Below are 26,765 nucleotides of genomic sequence, written 5' to 3' on the forward strand. Positions count from 1 at the left end.
GCACTGACTGGTTAAATATACCGTTGAATACATTAACTGCTCTCAGTTTGAGTCTTGAAGTGGCTCCAATTGATTCACTGATAAGCAATGTCTATCAGTAATGAGAACACAATGATAACTTCAAAGCCATGGGACGGGATGGCATGGAGCTCCTGGGGAAAGAATGGTCAGTTTGGGATGGAGGAGGGGTGTTTGTTGGTCATGAATTTGGGCACCATGCCCTGGTCTCCATGCCAGCACCTCCCTTCTGCCCCTTACTGTGAAATCACCAGTAGGGCTTGGAGGCCTGCCCACCCATTGGCCAACTGAGGCCCTCAAAAGCCACTTAAAGATTTCCTCCCATCACTGTGGAATGAACCTGCGGTGGGAGAGGACTATGCCAAATGTGAAATCGGATAGCTTTCACTACTGGCCAAAGTGTGGGGGGGGGGGGGGTGAGAGTGACATGTTACCTCCTTTAAGAGGCCTCTGTTCTTATCAGAGGTCAACCCCCACCCTCCAAGATCACTGGGGACATGGGGGATCACACCCACCCATTAGAATTCCATCCACAAAGTCATTAATCAGAGAAGAAGACAACATAGCACACTGAATTCACTCTAGCTGCACCTTTCTTGTTTCATGTTCGTGTGTCCAGAGAGTTGTTGTGTTGTTGAAACATGGGTGACATTGTACCTCTGCTCAGCTGAGCTTTGAGGGATCTGCACAGTTATCATGAGCCAGCTCTTCTGTGGCTACCTGCTGTCACTGTCAGACCTCATGAAATTATGTTTGTAATTAATGTCTCCTGGTACCTGTGGAAATCCAGTGATGGCTATAAGCCCTACACCTCTGACTGCCTGGCTCTCATGATCTGCAATGAGTCACACCTATTTATTGGATCTTGTGAACAGGCTAATGGCACTGCCCTGATGAAATGGAGCCCTGGAAAGACCTGCTGGTGTTGATGGTCGGTACTGTAGTGATGTTTAAAGCTAACAACATTGGATTGCCTCACAATGCTTGAGGGTGGAGGTCTTTTTGAAAGAGATGACATAGGTGAGAGATGGAAGCCCCAGACATCTTCAGCCACCTCTGAGGTTGCTGTTTTGCCATTTGCAAATTATCATCCCATCAGCACGCAGTACCTCATTCCTCCCCTTGTTAGCAGCATTCTTGGATGTCTGACTTGGCTGGCTCACCCTCTACTGATTCCTCTTCAACTGAAGCACGAGGTGCACTCATCTCAGTTTGTCTTCCTGTTGTGAGCTACGTGTAAGAAACACAACTCCTGTGAGAGATCAAACAGATGAACTCTTGAGGTGATTGAAAGCATATGAGACTCATTGGACATTTATATCCTGCACCTGGCTTGCTCAGTCAGTAGAACATAAGCCTCTTAATCTCAAGATTGTATGTTCAAGCCACATGTTCGACACCTGCATTTGGGACCCTCTTGTGGTAGTGTCCCTACTCCTGGCCTGGGATAAGGTCCCACCTGCTCCAGAAGTGTGTGATAACATCTCTGAACAGGCTGATTAGGGGCTTAAAGAGCTGTGTTCTCCAACTCCATTTTGTTTTTGGCTCTTTCCTCTCATCCCCCTTCACGTTTGACGGTTCCCATTGCCCGTAATAGGATCTGCTTGAAAACATTTAATTGGCTATTTACTGGTGATTTCTGGTAGTGGGTCACTAAAAAAAACGTCACTGTGATTTGCTGGTGGGGACGTGGCTGAGTTGTGTGTGATAACCCTTATGGGTATTAAAAATAACTGTGTTCAGCAGATGTTTAACTCAGATGGTGAGAGTATGGTACATAAAATGCCACAATTATAGGTTCAACCTTTATGCAGTCTTCCAACTGAGACTTTGTTTTTAATCAAGGTTCTTATGGCACAGTGGCAGTATACTTACCCCTGATTAAGGTTCAAATCCCACTTGTTTCAGGAACATCAGCAGCATATTTTACCAAAGCTGAAAAATGTGTTGCTGGAAAAGCGCAGCAGGTCAGGCAGCATCCAAGGAGCAGGAGAATCGACGTTTCGGGGCATAAACCCTTCTTCAGGAATGAGGAGGGTGTGCCAAGCAGGCTAAGACAAAAGGTAGGGGGGAGGGGTGTTGGGAATGCGTTAGGTGGAAGGAAGTGAGGGTGAGGGTGATAGGCCGGAGAGGGGATGGGGGCAGAGAGGTCAGGAATCCCCTCCCCCCACCTTATCTCAGTCCCAGCCCTCGGACTCAGCACCGCCTTCTTGACCTGCAATCTTCTTCCTGACCTCTCCGCCCCCACCCCCTCTCCAGCCTATCACCCTCACCTTAACCTCCTTCCTCCTATCGCATTCCCAACTCCCTTCCCCCAAGTCCCTCCTCCCTACCTTTTATCTTAGCCTGCTTGGCACACTCTCCTTATTCCTGAAGAAGGGCTTATGCTGATTCTCCTGCTCCTTGAATACTGCCTGACCTGCTGCGCTTTTCCAGCAACACATTTTTCAGCTCTGATCTCCAGTATCTGCAGTCCTCACTTTCTCCTAGCATATTTTACCAAATTGATTAAAAATATCTGAAAAGTACAATCTGGAGGGCTTTTATAGTGCAGTGGTAGTGTCCCTACCTCCTGAGCTGAATGACATATGTTCAAGTCTCACCTTCTCCAGAGGTATAACATTTCTTCTTAACAGAAATACTGAGGTCTACTGTCTCTGCTGGGTGGCAGTTGTTAATTGGGTATTTCATAAATTTGGTGATGGGTTTGTTTCATAAGAATAGTGCTGAGTTCCTGTTTTGAGTTTTGTTGCACTGGCTCCGGTGAGTGTTTGTAACTTGGTGATTTGTTAGTTTGGTGAGTGGGCTATTGGGTTTATTTTGCATAAAGATTTTTTTAATGAAAAAAGGCTGCGTTTCATTTCCCAGTGGGGTGTTGAATTCTGGCCATGAATAGGTTCCAGATGGGAAAAGTGAAAACTGATGTTTGTACTACACCACAGATTTACAATAAAGCTTTTGTAAGTTTCAAAGTCTTTGGCCTAATTCAACATGTGGATGTCAGTATATGAAACAGGGTAGCAGAGGATTAATCCCAATCTCTTCAGATAGGAAGATAAACAAAGCAGAAGGTAATTCCTGTTTCTGACTCCTGGTGGCTTTTTAAAGTGAAAAGTCTCTCTCACTGAAGGTCCATGAATTGTGGTTCTCTATTGGAGTCACGTGAACAATGGAAGAGTGAGATGGAGATGTGGGCCACATCTCTGTCTGAGAAGCAGCAGCAAGCTTTGGCTTTATCCTTACCAGGAAGGTGTAAAATTGGAGAAATAAAGGGTGGAACCTTGTCGGGGTGTGAGCGATGGCAAGATTTTTAGCTGAATCAGATTAGAAGTCTGGTGATGCCCACCTTGTTTTTGGGAAAGTGGTGTGAGTTTTTCATGTGGCAGCAGTGAGTAGTCAATTAAGTGGATTATTGCTTGTTAAATATCTTATTCATTGTCCACCTTGCCTCATTCAGCTTTGTATCATAACAGCTGCAATAAACAAGATGTCAAGACAGCACATAATGGAAGTCAGTGTCCACCTGGCCAAGTCAGCTCACTGTTTACTCTGATGGATCTTTGTGTTGGAAGATCTCGGGCATGATCCATGGGCATACTAGCCACATGCAGCCCATTTCCATGGACATTGGCATCTGAATGTGACAGCCTTTAAGAACTCTCTGGTCCATTTACAGGATGTTCCTGTACTTCTCTATGCTGCACCTCAGGCTGCACCAGCAACTATCATTGTAATGTCACAGCAATGAGACAACACTCAGGGACACGCACCCGGCTCCCGGCCTGGACTAGGCTGCCTCTCTGGATTCTTGGCTCGCTGTCATAATACTTCCTCACTCACTGTCAGTTTATCTGTGTGCTCACAGCATCCCTCCCTTTGCATTGCCTTTGTAAGCTTAACCCTCTCAGACACAGATATCAGACTCCTATTATTTTTAGCTTACATTGCCACTTAGTACTGACACAAAAGCTTGTCATGATTGTCAGCAGGTGTCAGTTGAGAGAAGGGTGTAACGTTTGCTAAGAGGATCCTGGTACAGGAAGTCAGGGCAGCTTCCAATACGACATGCTTAGGCATGAGCAGTCAGCCAATTGGGGCAGTCAGAGGTCTTTATCTACAGGGTAAGAAGCAGAATGTCAGGCAGCCCACCAGCTGTCTTGGCTTGTTCAGCTCCACTGGGGGATGCTTTTCTCCTGGAATGAGAGACAGGTAGGTATTAAGGGGAAACAAAAGTTTGTGACATGGCTGTTAATGTTGGTGCAGCTGTGAAGGTGTCCTGAGTGAATGAGTATGTTGCAAGAAGGCATACAGGCTTAGTGGTCTTGGTGGTTGGGGTGTGTCAGGTGCAAGTGGGAATGATGTTGCGGGCAATGGTGTAAAATGATAGAGTGTGAACCCTTGGTGGGAGGTGATCATAGGAGCAGAGAAAGAGTAAGTGTGAGGTATCAGAGAGAAGATGATAGAATGCAGAAAGTCACTTGCCTTTTTCCCATTTTGAAGTGTGTCCTCCAGGCATCTGAGACTATTTTATCCCGAATGACAACCAACCTGGTGTTATGGCCTCCTCTGCTGGTCCTGGGAAACAAGATTAGCTCTGCACCACCCCATCGAACAAGTACCTCCAAGTCTCTGCTACAAAGTGCTATGATGATTTCTCCCTGTCTAAAACGTCTGGGATAAATGTTAATAGCTACACAGGGCAGTCCTGCACTGACAATGCTTCTCCGGGGGCAGAATGGCTTTTCAAATATGGTATCACTTCAAGGGCTGCTGATGAACTCCAGGATATTCACCAAGTGAGGAATGTTGCTTGGTAAGGTGGGGCTGGAAGCAGATGTGACAGATGTCATTGAGGTAGGGTAGGGAGGAATCAATGAGGTGAGTTCGGTAAGAAAATGTACCGGGTATCTTGACTGAAATCCCGTCAAAACATTCCTGACACAACTTGGACTTTGCCAAAAATTCAGCCAGGTGTATTTTCAGATCTGCATGTTCACACCTGACCGGAGAATAATTAAAAATTCCAATCTGATTTGTTGAATGAATTTACAAAAATAAAGAATTTTTGGAAACCTACAAGATGTGGTCAATATTTGGTAAATGTAATAAAATGGGCAATCTGTCCATGGAAGAATATATTGTTGTGCTTGTGAGGTTATCTAAAAGGCTGAAGAAGTTCAAATGAGAAATCCTCGAGTCTGTGCTAGTGTTAAATGATTAGAATGTGTACAGAGAGTTTTGGTTCTCATGATGGGAAAGTGTTAGTGGCAGACAGTAGAGTGAAAACTAGCATGTTAAAAGACACGAAACCAAATTACAGAGCTGGAAAGATTTGGAGTATTTTTGAAAGTTGAGGATAGAGTCAACTTGCTTTGTCACACAGGTGGAAAATGTCCCCCAGATGGGACCCGAGGGCCAAGGCTAGGTTGGTAGCTGGACACTTTGAGGCTGAAGTGGCACTGGTTAAACGTGTGCCTCTTTTAGCATTCACTTTAACTACTGACAGGAATCCTGTCTTTGACATTGCTTTAATAGTGTGGCACAGACTTTCATCAGTGTCAAGAAAGTATCTCTACGTTATTACAGGAACCAAAATGATGAAAGCAAATTTGGTTTTGCAGTCTGTCAGATTTTCTTTTCCTTTCACTGTCAAAATAATATGCCAATTAGTTAATAGTTGCACAGCTATTGCAAGCAGTTGCAATTCAAGTTATTAATTTCTGTAAAGGAAAAGTACTGCAGATGTTAGAAATCTGAAACAAATAGTTTGCTGGAGAAACTCTGCACATCTGGAGCATCGATGGAGAGTGAGAAAAAGTTAACAAAGAACAGAGAACAAACAAAATTACAGCACAGGAACAGGTTCTTCAGCCCTCTAATCCTACACCAATCCAGATCCTCTATATAAATATGCCTACTATTTTCTAAGGATCTGTTTCCCTCTGCCTAGATACATCTTAAATGGTGCTATCGTGCCTGCCTCTACCACCTCCGATGGCAATGTGTTCCCCAGGCACCACCACTCTCTGTGTAAAGAACTTTCCACACATATTTCCCTTAAACTTTTCCCCTTCCACCTTGAACTCATGACCCCTAGTAATTGAGTCCCCCACTATGGGGCAGGGTGGTGGGGGGAAGCTTCTTGCTATCCATCCTGTCTATACCCCTCATGATTTTGTAGGCCATAATCAGGTTCCCCCTCAACCTCCGTTTCTCTAATGAAAATACTCCTAATATAGTCAACCTCTCTTCATAGCTTGCGCTCTCCATACCTCCTCTGCACCCTGTCCAAAGCATCCTCATCCTTTTGGTAATGTAGCGACCAGAACTGTAAGCAGTATTCCAAATATGGCCGAGCCAAAGTCCTATACAACTGTAATGTGACCTGCCAACTCTGGTACTCAATACCCTGTCCGATGAAGGAAGGTACAGTTTGCTCTTGAATTGGATCTTCCAAAATGCATTTGCCTGGATTGAACTCCATCTGCCATTTTTCTGCCCAACTCTTCAATCTATCTGCATTCTGCTGCATTCTCTGACAGTCCCCTTCACTATCTGCTATTCCACCAATCTTAGTGTCATCTGAAAACATTTCAAGTCTGGCATTAGTCTTGTTCAAAATTGAACCCAGTTTCTCCAACATTTTCCCTGGGTGCTCCAGTTGCCTCCCACAGTCCAAAGATGTGCAGGTTAGGTGAATTGGCCATGCTAAACTGTCCATAGTGTCCAGGGATAGGCAGATTAGGAGGATTAGCCATGGAAAATACAAGGTTGCAGGGGTAGGGTAGGAGAAGTGGGATTAGGTGAGATGCTATTTGGAGGGTCACCAAATGGCCTGCTTCCATACTAGGGATTCTGTAATTCTGTGATTATGTTTCTTCCTTTCTTTATCAAGACATATTTCCAATTTGTACACTTGTGTTTTAACATTGAATTAAAATGCTAAAACACTGCAATGACATGCTAAAAATCACAACACCAGGTTATAGTCTAACAGGTTTATTTGAAAGCAGTAGCTTTCAGAGCACTGCTCCTTCATCAGGTTGTTGTGGAGGTTAAGATCATGCTCACAAAATTTATAGCCAAAGGAAATATGTGAATGCCAGATTCATCAGCCACACCCACAAGGTAGAGCAAAACATCACCCAATCACAACGTGATGCCATCCATGCTCTCAAAACCAATTGCAACATTGTCATCAAACCAGCAGATAAGGAAGGAGTCATCATCATTCAGAACAGAGCAGACTACTGCAAGGAAGTGGCCTGACAACTGAACAACCAGGATCACTACAGGCAACTACCAGCTGATCCGACCAAAGAGCACACCCATGAATTGGAAACATTGATCAGGACTTTCGATCCAGTCCTTCAGAGTTCCCTTTGTGCCCTCATCCCATGTATTTCTTGCAGAGGTGTCTTCTACTGCCTTCTGAAGATATGCAAAGCCAACAAACCAGGATGTCCCATTGTACCAGGCAATGGGACCCTCTTTGGCTATGTCAAAGGTATCTTGAAACCCATTGTACTGGGAACCCCCAGCTTCTGTCGCGACACTACAGATTTCTTACAGAAACTCATCACCCATGGACCAGTCGAAGCAGGAACATTTCTCATCACAATGGACGTGTTAGTACTCTACACCAGCATCCCCCACAATGATTCCATCACGGCAACAGTCTCAGTACTCAATACCAACAATTGTGAATGTCTGAGCACTGTGCTACAGCTCACCCGCTTTATCCTCAACCACGTTTTCATGTTTTGACAAACCAGTTCTTTATTCAGACACACAGAACAGTCATGGAGACCAAATTTGCACCCCAATATGCCAACATCTTCATGCACAAGTTTGAACAAGACTTCTCCTTGATGCAGGACCACCAACCAACACTATACACCAAGTATAGTGACAACATTTTCTTCCTCTGGACCCATGGTGAGGAGTCACTGAAACAACTGTACAGTGATATCAGTGAGTTTCATCCCACCATCAGACTTACCGTAGACTACTCCTTAGTATCTGTCTCATTGTTGGACATGTACATCTCCATCAAGGATGGACTCCTCAGCACCTGACTCTACCACAAACCCAACGATAACCTCATGATGCTACATTTCCCTAGCTTCCACCCAAAACGTATTAAAACAACCATCCCCTACAGACAAGACCTACACATACACAGGATCTGTTCAGATGAGGAGGAACTTGACGGACACTTGAAAGTGCTCAAGGGTGCCCCTCACAAGAACAGGGTACGATGCTCAACTCATTGACCACCAGTTCCGACATGCCACAGTGAGAAACTGTAATGACCTCCTCAGGAGACAGACACAGGCTATACCTGACAGGGTACCCTTCGTTGTCCAGTACTTCCCAGGAGCCAAGCGACTACGCCATGTTCTTCGCAGCCTGCAACACATGGATCAATGAGGATGAGCACCTCGCCATGACCTTCCCCACACCTCCCCTTCTCACCTTTAAACAACCACCAAACCTCAAACAGATCATCGTTCGCAGCAAATTGCCCTGCCTTCAGAACAACAACACTGTACAATGCTGCCACAGCAGCCGCTGCAAGACATGTTAGAGTATCAACACAAGTAACACCATTACATGTGGGGACACCTCCCACCATGTCCACAGAGTGTACTCATGCGGCCAATGTAGTGTATGTCATACATTACAGGCAAGGATGCCCTGAGGCACGGTAAATTTGGTGAGACTATGACAACGGATGAATATTGTGCAGTGTCCAATCACCAGGCAGGAGTGTTCCCTACCAGTTGGGGAACATTTCAGTGGTCTGGGACATTCGACGTCGGAGCTTGAGGTGACCGTCCTCCAAGGCAGACTTTGGGACAAGCAAAAACGCAGAGTGGCTAAGCAGAGGCTGACAGCAAAGTTCAGTACCCATGAGGATAGCCTCAACCAGGATCTTGGGTTCATGTCACAGTACAAGTGACCCCACTGCACGATACTCGCACTTGTACACTCCTGCCCTTGCGCCCCTGCAGACTCAATCTGCTGCTCCTACATGCATGCACACATAAGCTTATGGGGTGAATTTGCTTTTGCAGAATTACATTCTATTTTGCTCAAAAACTGCATGAATCCAAGTAAAACTCTGTAAAACCTTTAGAGGGTTTGTCAGTCTGACATAGTATCGGGACAGACTTTGCACGTATTGTTTAAAGGGCTGAGCTATCTTGAGAAGGATATGTCCCAGAACCTCTTTGTAATTTAAAAGAACAGAAACCAGTATATCCCATTATAAAAGACTATTTACTATATCACATCTCCATAAACCTGGACTCTTTTAGCTTTAAATTCTGTGAGCATGATCTTAACCTCCACAACCACCTGATGAAGGAGCAGCACTCCGAAAGCTAGTGCTTCCAAATGAACCTGTTGGACTATAACCTGGTGTCGTGAGATTTTTAACTTTGTCCACCCCAGTCCAACACCAGCTCTCTCTCCACATCATGAAATGCTATAAGAGTACCAGGCAAATGGACAGAGCAATTATTTGTACAGCATGTTATCTATGTTTTCCCCTAAGATTGTACATAGTTATTATAATTAGGGGGATTATTATGAGTTCGTGTCAATGTTGCTGGCCCCAACAGAAGACCTTTCCAACTCAATAAAAATATCTCTATATCACTTTTGCACTTTTCCAATGAAACATGTGTTGTTTCTATTGGCATAAATATAAATTCATGATTCACTTCTGACAGTTTTAACTCTTTGGCTGATGTAAATTACAGGAAGTTTTACATTTATTTAATGGCATTGATTGACTGCAATGTTTGCTTAACCAAATCAAGTGGCAAATTTGACTCAGATTTATTTCACAGCTTTTTAAAATTAAATGTTTGCAAGGAATTGCATTTAATTATTTTCTTCTATGAAATAGTTTGAATATGTATCAGATCATTGATCTGCAGGATAAAATATGATTTGATTCTTTTCATTTGAGCTGAAATGAAGCAGGATGGCTGTAGAATAACAGACTGGGTGTAAGACTTAAGCAATTTGTTGTGAGGAAAAGCCATGGAAATTACTGATGCTGTCAAAGACGCTGTGTGGATTCTGATAACATAATTGGGTTTATATCTTTAACAGGACAATATTACATTATTTTTGAGAGCGTGTGAAGAGCTTGGACTTAAGGGATCGCAGCTTTTTGATCCAGGTGATCTTCAAGATATGACCAATAGAGCCACAATCAAGTAAGTAAGAAAAGAACAAGTGATAGGTTTTTAAAAAATTCATGAAAAATAGATTATGAAAATTGAGGAAGGATGTTAAAGTTTAGTTTCTTTGAATTTATAGAATTTTCCCAATGATTAATTTGATTCATGTATTCTATTATGTAAATACGATTAGAAGTACTGTGCTTAAAAATCGCTTTGTAAGTGCATTCCTGATGAGAGCACATTTTAAAACAATCAATTTTAGTTGCAAACACATAACTCCAATCTTGTATGGAGCTGAAGTGTCCAGATTTTCCCTTCTAGACCTGTTGATCCTCAGCCTGTATGTAACAGGATCTGTTCTCTTTGCAGTACGTTATGCCTTTTTATTTACTAGGACTGCAGATGCTGGAGAGTCAGAGCGGATAAAGATTATAACTTGGAAAAGCACAGCAGATCAAGCCTGATTTCCCTCCCCACCACCAACCCCATCCCAGGCCCAGCCCTCCTCCTTCATCCCGCTCCCTTAACCTGACACAATTTGTTCATCTTCCGTCCCAGCTATTCGCTCCCCCTCTCCCACTGACCAATCACAGTCACCTCTTACCTACATCCACCTATTGCCATCCCACCCACCTTTCCCCCAGCCCCACCTCCTTCCTTTCTCCTACCCCAGTCCTCAAGAAAAGTTCCAATCGGAAATGTCGATTTTTTTCCCCTTCTTTGCAGATTGACCTGCTGTGCTTTTTTCAGCTTTTTATTTACTGACCATATCAGGGGGCCAAACTGAACCATCATTAAGTATTAACTGCTGTTCATAAGTTGGGAGTTGATTTTGGGAGAGACTGGCATGATCAGTGTTTCAGAACCAAGAGCGAGAATAGAATATACTTTATTATATGATAGCAACAACTGTAACTTGCACTGGCTAATTATATCCAATTAGCTAATCAAAAGCCAGGGATGGCATCTGACCCTCTCAGGATCTCAAGCTACTCCCCTTGATCCTCCCTAGAAGACTGTATGGCATCATTTAGATTGGGTGGAGCAGAATGTAGTCTTCAACTTTAGCTGTTTCAGAACCATTACCTTATACAACATTTCTCCATTTGCCTGTAGTTTATGCAATCTGGTACTTAACACTCCATCTCACTGAAGTTCTGAGTTAACAAATTCACATGATGTGGAGACTTCATAATTCTTCCAGAATGCATTCTTTTCAGAACTGAAAGATTTGAGTCATTGACGTGAGGACTTTGACCTTGATACAAGTCATCTGTAAAGTATTTCTGTGCTGGAGGACCTTTTCATATCTTGGATGAGCTTCACAAAAATAATGTTCCTACTGAACTCCATAATTAGTTCATTACCTTATCTGCAGAAAATGTAATCTCCAGCATTCCCACTGCAGAAGAGTTCTACCCTGCTAACTCAAAAATTCCCCATTACATCATATGAGGAGCCTTAATCTAATGAGTGGCCATTATGGAAGATGGCTGCTCTGTTGTAACATGTACGTTCTTCTTCGCAGTCTCCTGAATTTTCAGTCCAGGCAATTTCTTCTTTTGGACAGCATGCTGAATCCATGGATATTGGTCTGGCTTCCAAGGAATCTAAAGCAGCTCGTCTCCTATTAGTATCAGGAAACCTTTACTTTAATCAGCTGATATTTGTGTTGTCACTTGTAAGACCTTTATTTCAACTTGTCAAGTAACTTGGACTCACTCATTCAACCTCAATGGATGTCTTTCTAGGAACTCATTCATGGTACTGGAGGATTTCTACTTACTTAGCACTATCTTTGTCACTGGCACTGCCAATTCTTCCTTGAAAGACAAAGGATTGAAACATTGGTCTCAACTTTGTCAGGTTCATTATCTGACATCCAAGTCATTCTGCTGTTTAGATTTGTCCAATGGACTGTTCTGCTCTATGAACGACTTCAGTAAAAATTCACCAATGGGCTCAAGTGGTTTGTACTGCTCATTCCTGTTCCTTTTAATATTTGTTTATTTTGGCAATTTTGTGGATTTTTATCTCAATGTTCTTTAATGGCTTCCATTTCTATTATCACTACTGCAACTCCTGAACAGTTAGCCTTTCTTCCTGTTAACAGTATGAGGAAAGATTCTTCAGCCTCATCAGTAATTTCAACAGATTTTTTCTCGTTTTTGAGTTCCACTGTGAATCCACCAGCTGCCCATTGACCAATAAAATGACAATAGTTTGTGAATGAGTTATTCCCTTGGAACTAGGATATTAAAGTCAAGTTACGAATGCAGACTGGCTTAAGAATGATAAACGTTGATTGTGTGTACCTTTGTTTACTTTTTCAAATTCTCTGTGTTAGTGTTACTTGTGATGTATCTTTAATGTTGACTGTTATTCCACCTGAAGAGTGTAGTCCTGTCCCTGTATGCTGTAACACCTATTTATTCAGTCAAAAAGTGTGATGCTGGAAAAGCACAGCTGGTCAAACAGCATCCGAGAAGCAGGAGAGTCAAGATTTCAGGCATAAGCCCTTCATCCGGCCCTTCCTCATGAAAGGCTTACGCCTGAAATGTCGACTCTCCTGCTCCTCAGACGCTGCCTGAACTGCTGTGCTTTTCCAGCATCACACTCTCTACTCTGATCTCCAGCACCTACAATCCTTACTTTCTCCTTCTGCTTATTCAGTCAATGTACTTGATCAGATAAGACAATGACAGTAACTCCTTGATCAATCTTTCAATCTATCAGATGTCCATTGACATAAACAAGTTCTGTCAAACTCCAGTCAGTTGCATCACCAGATTCCCCTAGGAATGCCTCTGGGATCTTTTCCAATGGTGATGGTTGTACCATACTGAGCTTCTTCAGTGTGTAACCACCAATATTTTTCTTGCTTTGAAATTGCATTGGACTTCTACAGCTCTTCTGGAAGTAACCTCCGGTTTACAGAGGGAATGTTTCTTTTGTCACACCTGGGGTTGACTGTGCATGTGCAGCTTTTTCCTTCCACAGCATCACACCGATAAAGACAGCATCATTTTGTTTTGCATTTCTGATTTTCTAACAAAATAGGAAATAAAATGTGTTTTAAATCCAAGTATTGGGGAAGGAATTGCTGCATTTTTAAGAGCAGCTTACAGGAACTTATTGTGAGTTATATTTATACTGTTCCTTTGCAAACAATGTGGTACAGAGAGGTAAGGCGGAATGGTACCAAGGTCTGTGTGCAAGGTGAGATTCGGCCGGCAACAGATTGCTGTTAGCTTTGTGCGACTGTGGTCAGTTATGGACCCTGGAAATCACCAGTCTGACGACAACTTTCCAATTGGCTCATGGATAGGTGAACAAATTGGGTATTTGGTGTGTTCAGGGCTTGGTAAAACAGAGACTGTCTTTATACCCTTGCATCAAAGGAACTCAAGACTGGAACAGTTCTATTCCCTCTAACCAGTGATTGTGAAAGTAATGTATAAATCCCATGGGCCCTCAGCAAAGAACTGAGAATCTGAAAGGAAGGCGATCAGAGAATAGAAGGTCTTCAGAAAAGAAAGGATGACCACTTCAAAGCCTGAGGACTGGTTCTATTGAACTGTAATTCCCCAGTGTATTTTCCTCCACTCATAACATAACATTAACATTTATTTCAATGTATGTGTAATGATTTTAAAAGGACAATTAGAGTTTCATCCAGCAGTGTTATACACTTGTTAGTTGTTTACCTATGATTATTTGTTTGTAATAAATTGTAGTTTTTATTAAGTACAGATACCTGGTCAGCATTTTCTATTAGCTTGGGTATATCAGGCAAGGAATTGGGAACCCCATGTACTTTGATTAAAAACCAAACTTTCCTGACAACCCATGGATAATGGAGTTTGAGCATCAATGTGCTTTCTCAGTGGATCATTATACGTCTGGTGGGTTTACCTTTTGTGTTTGCTGGTCTTTGTATCTGTAGGTTTTTTTATACTCTTTAAAACTGGATACGTTCTGTTGCTGTCATCGTTGTCATTCTCCTCGCAGGATTTTTCTGAGTTTCCTCCTGGTTTTTGCTTGCAGCACAATTTGGATAGCTTTCTCCAAAATCATTAATCTTTTGACTGAAATAAATATGACAAGGATTGAATAAATACAAAAACAATAACTGCAAAAAAAATGCATTGCCAGACAAAAGGAGGAACTATACCAAACATCAGAGTGTTCCGAAGAGTTTCAGGGAGGGTTTCTCACTCTCTCCACTCAAGTGCTTTTTTTTTCACACAATTATCTGCTGCTCACCTTTATAAATGTCTCTATGGCAACAATCTTGTGCTGTCTTGTCTTTGCCTGCAGTGGAAGTACTCACTACTGCCAGGATATTATGTGATTTCTGGGATTAATGTCGAAAAATATGACATTATCCATTCTGGTAGGAAGAACAGATGTGCGATAAGATTCCTTCGATGGTGAGAAGTTGGAACGTGTAGACTTACAAAAAGACTTAGGTGTCCTTGTCGATACGTAACTGAGGGCTAACGTGAAAGTGCAGCAAGCTATTAGGAAGGCTCGTGGAATGTTAGCTTTTATTGCAAGTGAATTTGTGTTAAGTTTTTACATTAGTTGTATAGGAGCCTGATTTAGACAGCACCTGGAATTGTGTGTGCCGTTTTGGTCGTACTGCTTCAGGAAATATATTCTTACCACAGAAGGAGTGCAACAAAGATTCACTTGATCCCAGGATTGCAGGACTGACCTATGAAGAGAGATTGGGAAAACTGGGTCTGTATCCTCTAGAGTTTCGAAGAATGAGATCACCTCTCATTCTCAACTGACAAAATATTGAAAGGGATAGACAGGAAAGATGTTTCACCTCGTTGTGGAGTCTCGAACCAGGGGGCACAATTTAAAAATGAGAGCAATGCCATTTAGGACCAAGCTGAGGAAAAATTGTTTTACTCGAAGTATGGTAAACGTTTGGGATTCTTTGCCCCAAAGATCTGTAAAAGCTCAGTTTTTGAGTATATTTAAAATAGAAGTTGATCATTTTTTTGATGGTATAATGAATTAGTATGGATAAAAGGCATTGTAGTATTTAATTGACCATGACACTAAAGCAGGCATGATGTTCAGAATGACCTCCTCCTGCTCCTATGTGCCTCCTGTTGCCGGTCTTTGTGCGGAAAATTTAAAGTTTGTTTTCACTTGATTGCAGAGATTTTTAACTTTATTCACAAAACTCTGAAATTGTTGTTTCCCAGCCTCAAATGGGACTGTTGTGACAGAATCTTCCACTTTACGGACTCTCCAATGACCAAGTGTGACTGGACCATTTTAGTCTCTCGCACTCACATCTTTTCTGTGCCTGATATCAGGTTAGAAGTGAATGTGCAATATCCCATAGTAGCATTTCAAAAGATCAGTGTCCTGGGCAATATTTATCTCTTAACCAATACCACATGAATGGATTATCTGGTCATGTGGAACATTGCTGTGAGAAAATTGGCTGTTTTGTTTGCTATTTTGCAAAAGTACTTCATTAGCTGTGAAGAGATTTGATAACCTGTGGTCATGATTGACACGATATAAATGTCAAAATAGCAACTATGTACTTCCAGCAAACATTCACGCTGAGCATGTTAATGCGTGCACCAATTTGGAATCTATATCATTTAGCTTGTAAGTTTGTGCATACCAATACAGAACCCGACAGATAATCATAGCCTCCAAAAACATAGGCAATTGTGAATTGCCAGACATCTGGAGCTTATTTCATGATTTCTGTTGTTCTCACTGAATTAATTGAAATAAAACACCAAATTTGTTTGGCCAGTTTAGCGGATATGACTGTGTGCTGCAGGCAATATTTTTCACTAATGTTATTTGTGAGTTACTATTTTTATTATTTATATTTGAGAAAATACCACCATGAAACCACCCTTAAATTAAAAAAACGTTTTACACATTGTCAACCGTATAAGTGAGTAAGTAGACTGCAGTTCAGACAAGTGTTTTGCTTTGAATACACTGGTGAAATGAACATAACTTCATTTACATTACATGAGTATAATTTTGCAGGATAGGTTTGCATGGAATGGCCCTTGAATCCATTTCATTATTCTTTCCAAGTACCATCTTGGCCATTTTCTACTTTGTGCATCTGTTTTTTGAATGAGTCTTGTATTCTGGCTTCTATCAACCCTTTCTTATAATCTGTTCAAGCTGTTGGTCACTCCTTGTGGCAAAGAATACTTTCCGATATTTATCCTATAATTATCACACGAAGGATCAAATTCCATATTTAAATCCTGGTAGGTGAAAGGGAATAATTAACCTGACCACTTTCTATGCTGTGAATATCTTTTTGAAATTATTTATATTCATAACCAAAAGTTCTATCTCCAGCATACTTACATTAAATCTTACAGTTTTATTAAAATTTTAGCTCTCCCCTCTCCCGTCTGAATTTTGTTTAGTGCACAATAAACAAAGGACATACAGTGACTTTATTTCTAGAGTCTACTAAATCTATTTTGTTCAAGATTATGAACCTGTTATGACCATCACTGTACAAAATATTGGATGAAAACTATTGACAGCACAATAGTTTAGATTTTTTTTCTAAAATATAGTTATTTGATTCTCAATGATATTTCTTCTTTAAACAACTATCCATGAAGTCATAGAGCCATACAGCATGGAAACACATCCTCTTGTCTAACTTGTCAATGCCGACCAGATGTTCGAAATGAATCTAGTCATATTTGCTAGCATTTGGCCAATATCCCTCCAAACCCTTCCTATTCATTATATACATCCAAATGATTTTTAAATGCTGTAATTGTACCAGACTCCACCATTTCCTCTGGCAGCTCATTCTATATATGCACTACCCTCTGTGTGAAAAGGCTGCCCCTTGGGTCTCTTTTAAATCTTTCCCCTCTCACCCTATATCCATACCCCCTAGTTTTGGACTTCACTACCCTCTTGGAGAAAAAACCCTGTCCATTTACCCTACCTGTGCATCTCATGGTTTTATAAACCTTCTGAAAGATCACCCCTCAGCCTATTCAGCCTCTCCCTTTGGCTCAAGTCCTCCAATCCTGGCAATATCCTGTAAATCTTTTGTGAACCCTTTCAAGTCTCATACTATCCTTCCGATAGCAGGAAGACCAGAATTGCATGCAGCATTCCAATAGTGGCCTAACAAATGTTGTATACAGCTGCAACATGACCTCCCAACTCCTGTACTCAATGCACTGACCAATAAAGGAAAGCACACCAAACGCCTTCTTCACTATCCTGCCTACCTGTGAATCCACATTCAAGGAACTATGAACCTGCACTCTACGGTCTCTTTGTTCAGCAACACTCCCCAGGACCTTACCATTCAGTGTATAAGTCCTGCCCTTATTTGCCTTTCCAAAATGAAACCCCTCACATTTATCTAAATTAAATTCCATCTGCCACTTCTTGGCCCATCTGATCAAGATCTCGTTTTACTCTGAGGTAACCTTCTTTGCTGTCTACTATGCCTCCATCTGAAAATTTACTAAGCATACCTCCTATGTTCACCTCCAAATCATTTAAATAAATGACAAAAAGCAGTGGAAACAGCCCCAAAGCTTGTAGCACACCACGTCACAGGCCTCCAGTCTGAAAAACAACCCTTCTCCACCACCCGGTGTCTCTTATCTCCTTCTCCCTTGGCCTTCCTCCAATTTAATTCTGTATCTGAATGGCTAGTTCTCCCTATATCCGATGTGATCTAACCTTGCTAACCAGCCAACCATGAGGAACCTTGTTGAACGTCATACTAAAGTCCATAGAGATTACATCCACTGCTCTGCCTTCCTCAATCCGCTTCGTTACTTCTTCAAACAATACAATCAAGTTTGTGAGACATGATTTCCCACGCACAAAACCATGCTGACTATCTCTAGTCAGTCCTTGCTTTTCCAAACACATGTAAATCCTGTCCCTCAGGATTCCCGCCAACAACTTGTCCACCACTGGTGTCAGGCTCACCAGTCTATAGTTCCTAGCTTGTCCTTACCAATTTTCTTAAATAGTGTCACCACCACATTAGCCAACCTCCAGTCTTCTGGCTCCTCACCTGTGGCTATTGATGATACAAACATCTCAGCAAGGGGACCAGCAATCACTGCCCTAGCTTCCCACAGAGTTTTGAGGTACACCTGATCAGGTCCTGGGGATTTATCCACCTTTATGCATTTAGAGTCATAGAGTCATAGAGGTGTACAGCATGGAAACAGACCCTTCGGTCCAACCTGTCCACGCCAACCAGATATCCCAACCTAATCTAGTCCCACCTGCCAGCACCCAGCCCATATCCCTTCAAATCCTTCCTAGTCATATACCTATCCAAATGCCTCTTAAATGTTGCAATTGTACCAGCCTCCACCACATCCTCTGGCAGCTCATTCCATACATGTACCACCCTCTGCATGAAAACGTTGCCCCTTAGGTCTCTTTTATATCTTTCCCTCTCATCCTAAACCTATGCCCTCTAGTTCTGGACTCCCCGATCCCAGGGAAAAGTCTTTGTCTATTCATCCTATCCATGCCCCTCATAATTTTGTAAACCTCTATAAGGTCATCCCTCAGTCTCCGACGCTCCAGGGAACACAGCCCCAGCCTCTTCAGCCTCTCTCTACAGCTCAAATCCTCCAACCCTGGCAACATCCTTGTAAATCTTTTCTGAACCCTTTCAAGTTTCACAACATTTTATCGATAGGAAGGAGACCAGAATTGCACGCAATATTCCAACAGTGGCCTAACCAATGTACTGTACAGCCACAACATGACCTCCCAACTCCTGTACTCTGTACTCTGACCAATAAAGGAAAGCATACCAAACGCCTACTTCACTATCCTATCTACCTGCGACTCCACTTTCAAGGAGGTATGAACCTGCACTCCAAGGTCTTTTTGTTCAGAAACACTCCCTGGGACCTTACCATTAAGTGTATAAGTCCTGCTAAGATTTGCTTTCCCAAAATGCAGCACCTCGCATTTATCTGAATTAAACTCCATCTGCCACTTCTCAGCCCATTGGCCCATCTGGTCCGGGTCCTGTTGTAATCTGAGGTAACCCTCTTGGCTGTCCACTACCCCTCCAATTTTGGGGTCATCTGCAAACTTACTAACTGTACCTCTTATGCTCGCATCCAAATCATTTATGTAAATGATAAAAAGTACAGGACCCAGCACCAATCCTTGTGGCACTCCACTGGTCACAGGCCTCCAGTCTGAAAAGCAACCCTCCACCACCACCCTCTGTCTTCGACCTTTGAGCCAGTTCTGTATCCAAATGGCTAGTTCTTCCTGTATTCGATGTGATCTAACCTTGCTAATCAGTCTCCCATGGGGAACCTTGTCAAACACCTTACTGAAGTCCATATAGATCAGGTCTACTGCTCTGCCCTCAATCTTCTTTGTTACTTCTTCAAAAACCTCAATCAAGTTTGTGAGACGTGATTTCCCACGCACAAAGCCATGTTGACTATCCCTAATCAGTCCTTGCCTTTCCAAATACATGTACATCCTGTCCCTCAGGATTCCCTCCAACAACTTGCCCACCACTGAGGTCAGGCTCACTGGTCTATAGTTCCCTGGCTTGTCTTTACCGCCCTTCTTAAACAGTGGCACCACATTTGCCAACCTCCAGTCTTCCGGCACCTCACCTATGACTATCGATGATACAAATATTTCAGCAAGAGGCCCAGCAATCACTTCTCTAGCTTCCCACAGAATTCTCAGGTACACCTGATCAGGTCCTGGGGATTTATCCACCTTTAACCGTTTCAAGACATCCAGCACTTCCTCCTCTGTAATCTGGACATTTTGCAAGATGTTACCATCTATTTCCATACAGTCTATATCTTCCAAAGCCTTTTCCACAGTAAATACTGATGTAAAATATTCATTTAGTATCTCCCCCATTTTCTGTGGCTCCACACAAAGGCTGCCTTGCTGATCTTTGAGGGGCCCTATTCTCTCCCTAGTTACCCTTTTGTCCTTAATATATTTGTAAAAACCCTTTGGATTCTCCTTAACTCTATTTGCCAACGCTATTTCATGTCCCTGTTTTGCCCTCCTGATTTCCCTCTTAAGTATACTCCTACTTCCTTTATACTCTTCTAAGGATTCACTTGATCTATCCTGTCTATACCTGACATATGCTTCCTTCTTTTTCTTAACCAAACCCTCAATTTCTTTAGTCCTCCAGCATTCCCTATAATACCAGCCTTCCCTTTCACCCTGACAGGAATATACTTTCTCTGGATTCTTGTTATCTCATTTCTGAAGGCTTCCCATTTTCCAGCCGTCTCTTTACCTGCGAACATCTGCCTCCAATCAGCTTTTGAAAGTTTTTGCCTAATACCATCAAAATTGGCCTTTCCCCAATTTAGAACTTCAACTTTTAGATCTGGTCTATCCTTTTCCATCACTATTTTAAATCTAATAGAATTATGGTCGCTGGCCCCAAAGTGCTCCCCCACTGACACCTCAGTCACCTGCCCTGTTTTATTTCTCAAGAGTAGGTCAAGCTTTACACCTTCTCTAGTAGGTACATCCACATACTGAATCAGAAAATTGTCTTGTACACACTTAAGAAATTCCTCTCCATCTAAACCTTTAACACAATGGCAGTCCCAGTCGATGTTTGGAAAGTTAAAATCTCCTACCATAACTACCCTATTATTCTGACAGATAGCTGAGATCTCCTTCCAAGTTTGTTTTTCAATTTCCCTCTGACTATTAGGGGGTCTATAATACAATCCCAATAAGGCGATCATCCCTTTCTTATTTCTCAGTTCCACCCAAATAACTCCCCTGGATGTATTTCTGGGAACATCCTCCCTCAGCACAGCTGTAATGCTCTCCCTTATCAAAAGTGCCACTCCCCCTCCTCTCTTGCCTCCCTTTCTGTCCTTCCTGTAGCATTTGTATCCTGGAACATAAAGCTGCCAGTCCTGCCCATCCCTGAGCCATGTTTCTGTAATTGCTATGATATCCCTTTCAAGATGTCCAGCATCACCACTTCTGTAATATCGACATTTTTTAAGATGTTGCTATTTATTTCTAAGTTCTGTAGCTTCCATATCCACAGTAAACAATAATGCAAAATACTTGTTTAGTATCTTCCCCCATCTCCTGCAGGTAACACATATTTGTAGAATCCCTTTTGGATTTTCCTTAACCCTATTTGCTAAAGTTATCTCATGTCCCCTTGTTGCCATTTTGATTTCCTTCATAAGTATACTTCTATTGCCTTATACTCTAAGGATTCACATGATCCCTGCTGTCTATACCTGACATATGCTTCTTTCTCTTTCTTGACCAAAACCTCAATTTTTCTAATCATCTAGCATTCCCTATACCTACCAGCCTCACCCTTCAACCTAACAACAATATACTGTCTCTGGACTCTCATTATCTCATTTTGAAGGCTTTCCATTTTCCAGTCATCCCTAATCATCTTTTGAAAGTTCTTGCGTAATAGCATCAAACTTTGGCCTTTCTCCAAATTTGAAATTTAACTTTTAGATCCGATCTATCCTTTTCCAACACTATTTTAAAACTAATAGAATTATGGTCGCTGGCCCCAAAATGCACCCCCAGTAACACCTCAGTCACCTGCCCTGCCTTATTTCCCAAGAGTAGGTCAGGATTTGCTCCTTCCCTAGTAGGTACATCCACATACTGAACCAGAAAATAATCTTGTACGTACTTAACAGATTCTTCTTCATTCGAGCCCTTAACACTATGGCAGTCCCCAGTCTGTGTTTGGAAAATTAAATTCCACTTCCATGACCACCCTATTATTCTGTCAGATAACTTAGATGTCCTTGCAAATTTGCTTCAATTTTCCACTGACTATTAGGGAATCTATAGTACAATTCCAATAAGGCGATCATCCCTTTCTTATTTCTCACTTCTACACAAATAACTTCCCTGGATGTCCTCCCAGGAATATCCTCCCGAAGTACAGCTGTTATGTTCTCCCTTGTCAAAAACGCCACTCTCCCTCCTGTCTTGCCCCCTTTCCTATCCTTCCTATAGTATCTATACCATGGAATATTAAGCTGCCCATCCTGAGCCATGTTTCTGTAATCACTGATATCCCAGTCCATTGTTCTCAACCATGCCCTAAGTTCACCTGCCTTACCTGTTCAGCCTCTTAAATTAAACTACATTTATTTCAAAGCATCAGTCCTACTTCGTTCTCTGCTTTGTTCCTGACTGCTTGTTTGACTCACTCCTTTTCGCAATTGTACCAGCCTCAGACTGATCTTTTTTCTCACTTTCTCCCTGGGTTTCCCCCACCCCATTTATTTAAATCCTCCTGAGCAGCTCTAGCAAATCTGCCTGCCAGCATATTAGTCCCCTTCCAATTCAGGTATAATCCGTCCTTCTTATACAGGTCACTTCTACCCCTGGAGAGATTCCAATGATCCAAAAATGTGAACCCTAGTCCCCTGCACCAGTTCCTCAGCCACTCATTCACCTGCTCTAACCTCCTATTCCTACCATCAGTAGGGGGTGATGAACTCTCAGGTGAATGTAGCACTGACAGCCATGCTTCTGGTACCAAGACTGGCTCTAATGTAATGAGGGTTCCAAGCAATTGATTGTGATTAGGGGACGTAGCAGTGGGAGTAATCCAGTTTTACTACCGTCAGGGAATTCCTTTTTAAATTCCTGCCTAACTTCTTGTATTCTGTCCTCAGAACCTTCTCCTTTTCTCTTCCTGCATCATTAGTTTCAATGTGTACAACAATTTCCTGCTGGTCCCTCTTCCCCTTTGAGATCCTGCACTCTCTCTGAGATATCCTTGATCCTGGCAGCAGGCAGGCAATACACCATTCCTATTTCTCGCTGTCTGCTGCAGAAATGTCTGTCGATGCCTCTGACTAGAGAATCCCCTATCACAATCAATTGCTTGGAACCCTTATTACATTAGAGCCAGTCTTGGTACCAGAAGCATGGCTGTCAGTGCTACATCCATCTGGGAGTTCATCACCCCCTACATTTTCCAAAACAAGAAGATAACAATAAACGGAAATATTTCTGAAACTTAATCAATCCAGATGTGAAAGAAAATAGTGAACTTGGCCTTACACTCAATGCAAGAAAATGTGCATTATGGTAATAGTGAAGACAAAGGACATTGCAGTATGCAACACCACTACAAATGAAAGCAAAGTTCAGAACACCATTGTTCAACCAAACTATCCAAAGGGCCCAATGTACCTGACAATCCCAATTTAAAAGAAAACCAAACTCAGCAGATCACCAAGAATATAGGTATTTATTGCACATAAATTGTTTTTAGTTGATGACAGTGATGAAACACATTGCTGACTTATAATTCCCTACATCTTAAGACTGCATCCCCTCTTAAAAAAATTCCAAATCTATGAAATGGAGAAGAGATTAATAATATCATTGAAAGAATCAAGCGAGATAGTGACACACAGTTCTGGCCTGAGTCAGGATTACAGGCATTGATGAGTTGTTGACCTTCAGTTCTCTTTGGATTCATTTTGATTCTTTGATGCAGACATGGAGACACATCAATTCTCAACATTTACCAGTTGGAGATTTGCTCTTTCAGTGGCTGTGAAAGTGGTATTTCCATTTTTCCTTTTAAGAAAGGAAGTCACAGAGAGAGTGAGATGACATAACTAGCCACCCAGAACTTGTTTTTTCACTCCTGTACTCACAGAAGGGAAGAAAATGAGATGTTTTCTCCTTCCCAGGCTGGTTGTTTCTGCTATTTTGTCCAAACACAAAGCTGTGGCTGCTCATTCAAGAACCCATCAAGAAGTTGTTATGATTAATGAGTATTCTTCAACACACGCAACCAGTCCTGGTTGGAAAACTAATCATTCCTATCACTGGGCAAACTGCCCAAATACCATCTATAGAGCTGAGCTTTATAAGATCCACATTGTGTGTTTGAGCTTGTGGATATAACACACAACGTTTTCGAGTAATTTAGTTTTATTTTAAAACTGCAACACCTTCCATGATTCTTTATTTGAAAGCAATATTGTATCCCATGTTTAAAGTCCACAGACCAAAAAGTAAAAGTGGTCTTTACACAAGTGGCCAACAGAAAAGGGAGCAGCAAAACAATGAACTAATACTCCAACTACTAGGTCATCCTCGATTGCAATGACTGGAAAGGTTGGACAACCAGTATCATTATTGTAGTGAAAATGGACAAGCAATATTCAACTTTGATTGTTTGATTTTAATTCCTGAGACTTTTGTGGATGAAAAATGCTTTTAAACAGGATACTGCTGAGCTAAAATGGTTACCGTGATCATCTAACAAGACCAAGAGATCCATGTGGAACAAACAAAATCGACTGGCTTGAAATGACCATTTTAATTGAAATGCAACTCTGAAGTTACAAGGAATTATCATCTCATAATTTACTCACATTTGCATGGTAACTCAATGTTTTGAGAGATGAAATCTTTCCAACAACTATGCAGGTTGAAATCAAATCATGACATAGACATCAGAATTTGCAAAGGAATGGTATATCAGCAGCAATCTATGAGCAAAAAGGTAGTAAAAACACAACATGGATTAATAACAGCAAGGATACTCGAAGATTTTGTCTCTTTCTCTGTTTGTCTGTCTGTCTGTCTCTCTCTCTCTCTCCACACTTTCTCTTTCACATACCTTTCTCATGTACTCACTCTCATTCTCAACACAAACAAGTGTCATGAAAACTCATTACATGTGTGTGTTTGATGTTGTGTTTTATATTTTTCGGGGTAATGGATAATAAACCACCCGAGAAAACCTCGGAATTGGTTCTGTTGTTATTCTTTGATCTAGTTTTCAAGTTTAATTACAGTGTAATAGCTAAGTGCAAAAAAAAGGTTGTTATGATCGACCAAAGTGGGTTAAGAAAGAGGGGAGCTGTGACCTCTCTTTACCTGGTCATAACACTCTACTCACCCTCACCACTCAACATGGCACTTGGACAATGATGATTGCTTAAAAATTCTTTCTGTCCCATATCCAATGACACCATAAATTCAGACACTATTCAAAACTGGCATCATTTTCCCACTGCTCAAACAGCTACACACAATGATTCTTTCTGACAGTCTTCATTTCTCCAATTTCTTCTTCCTTTTAAGGATCTATGATAAATCCCTTAGATACTGTTGTTATGTTTCCATCACACTGAGATGCACATCATTCCTTTTTTCTGATCAGTTTGAGTTCATGCTATTCGCCTAGGACTTCCATACACCTTCTCTCGAAGTTTGTGGAAGAGAATTGAAGGAAATTCCAGGACATAGTCTTGATCAAAGTGACAACTGGTCATCTTTATGGCTGTCACTGTGATTTGTTAAAATCATTTCCTTGCTTTGCTCAATCTCTCTGCAAATACTGGTGACCACCATAAGCTCCATTGCTGCTTCTTCATCATCCAGGCTTGCATTACCAGCTCTACTCCTCCCAGTCCCAGCACAAACATTATTTAGTCAGAGTTACTGACCATAGCATAGTTTTGGCAGTACGTTGGATTGCAGCTCTGCATTGAGAATACCAGGGCACAGAATCAAACCAGATATGCTGTCCTATCAATTAAAACATTGCATAAGTATTGCTGGAGAGGAAGCTTTCCCCCTTAAGAGATGGGTAGCATAAATGGATTTTATTCATTCATACCTAAATTACACATTTCCAATGAAGTAGAGACTATAGTCAAGAACAATTTATGGAAGATTATAAATCTAGCATTCAGGCTATTCATGACATTTCATTCATTTCTGGTAAGTTTCAAATTTAAATTACAGGTTCATTGTTTACAGTATCTTGGGTCAATTATGTAACAGATCAGCAGTCTACTGAAATGAGACTACTTAGCTTGCCAACCATAGCCTTTAGTTTGGCTCCTCTCTTCAAGTGATCTTGCCAAGATTTAACCAGTGTTTTTCTTGAACTAGTGAGTGTTTGATCTGATTAACTATACCAGAAATACAGTATATGTGAATATACAAGGTGGAAGTCTTGGCTCAGGTAGTAGTACTCTCGCCTTTCAGTTAAAAAGCAGCAGGTTCAAGTCTCGGCACATAATCTACACTGACACTCTAGTGCAGTACATAGTGAGTGCTGCATCTTTGGAGCTGCCTTCTTTTAGATGAGATGATTGAGGCCCCACTTCCTCTCTCTGGTGGTCTCTTTCAAAGCTGAGCAAGGGGAATTTACCCAATTGTCCTGGCTAATATTTATCCCTCACCCAATATTATTTCAAATGAAAACACATTACCACCTTGTGGCATCGTTGTTTCTGGAATAAGTATGTGTCCAAATTAATTGACCAAATGTCCTACATTACCACAATGATTTCCCTTCAAAGCTATGCTATTAAATGTAAAATATTTTGAGATCTCCTGAAGTTGTAAGAATTACTGTGGAGACAAAGTAACATAAGTAGACACTTTAACCAATTGAACTAACCTGTCTTGCTATTCAGTCAGGTCATGGCTACCCTTGGCCCATATCTCTTGATACTT

General features: G+C 41.7%; 1 protein-coding gene across 15 annotated transcripts in view; it reads left to right on the forward strand.

The window, feature by feature from the left end:
- Positions 1-26,765, forward strand: part of LOC140476045 (LIM and calponin homology domains-containing protein 1-like) — a 363,907-nt gene that overhangs the window by 207,296 nt on the left and 129,846 nt on the right. For all 15 annotated transcript variants that reach the window (XM_072568059.1, XM_072568013.1, XM_072567993.1 and 12 more), the window contains exon 4: positions 10,147-10,253. In XM_072568059.1, the coding sequence (XP_072424160.1) occupies positions 10,147-10,253 (107 nt within the window). The remainder of the gene's footprint in view (positions 1-10,146; positions 10,254-26,765) is intronic.

This window comes from Chiloscyllium punctatum, chromosome 1 (genome assembly GCF_047496795.1).
Source record: "Chiloscyllium punctatum isolate Juve2018m chromosome 1, sChiPun1.3, whole genome shotgun sequence".
NCBI classification, from domain to species: domain Eukaryota; kingdom Metazoa; phylum Chordata; class Chondrichthyes; order Orectolobiformes; family Hemiscylliidae; genus Chiloscyllium; species Chiloscyllium punctatum.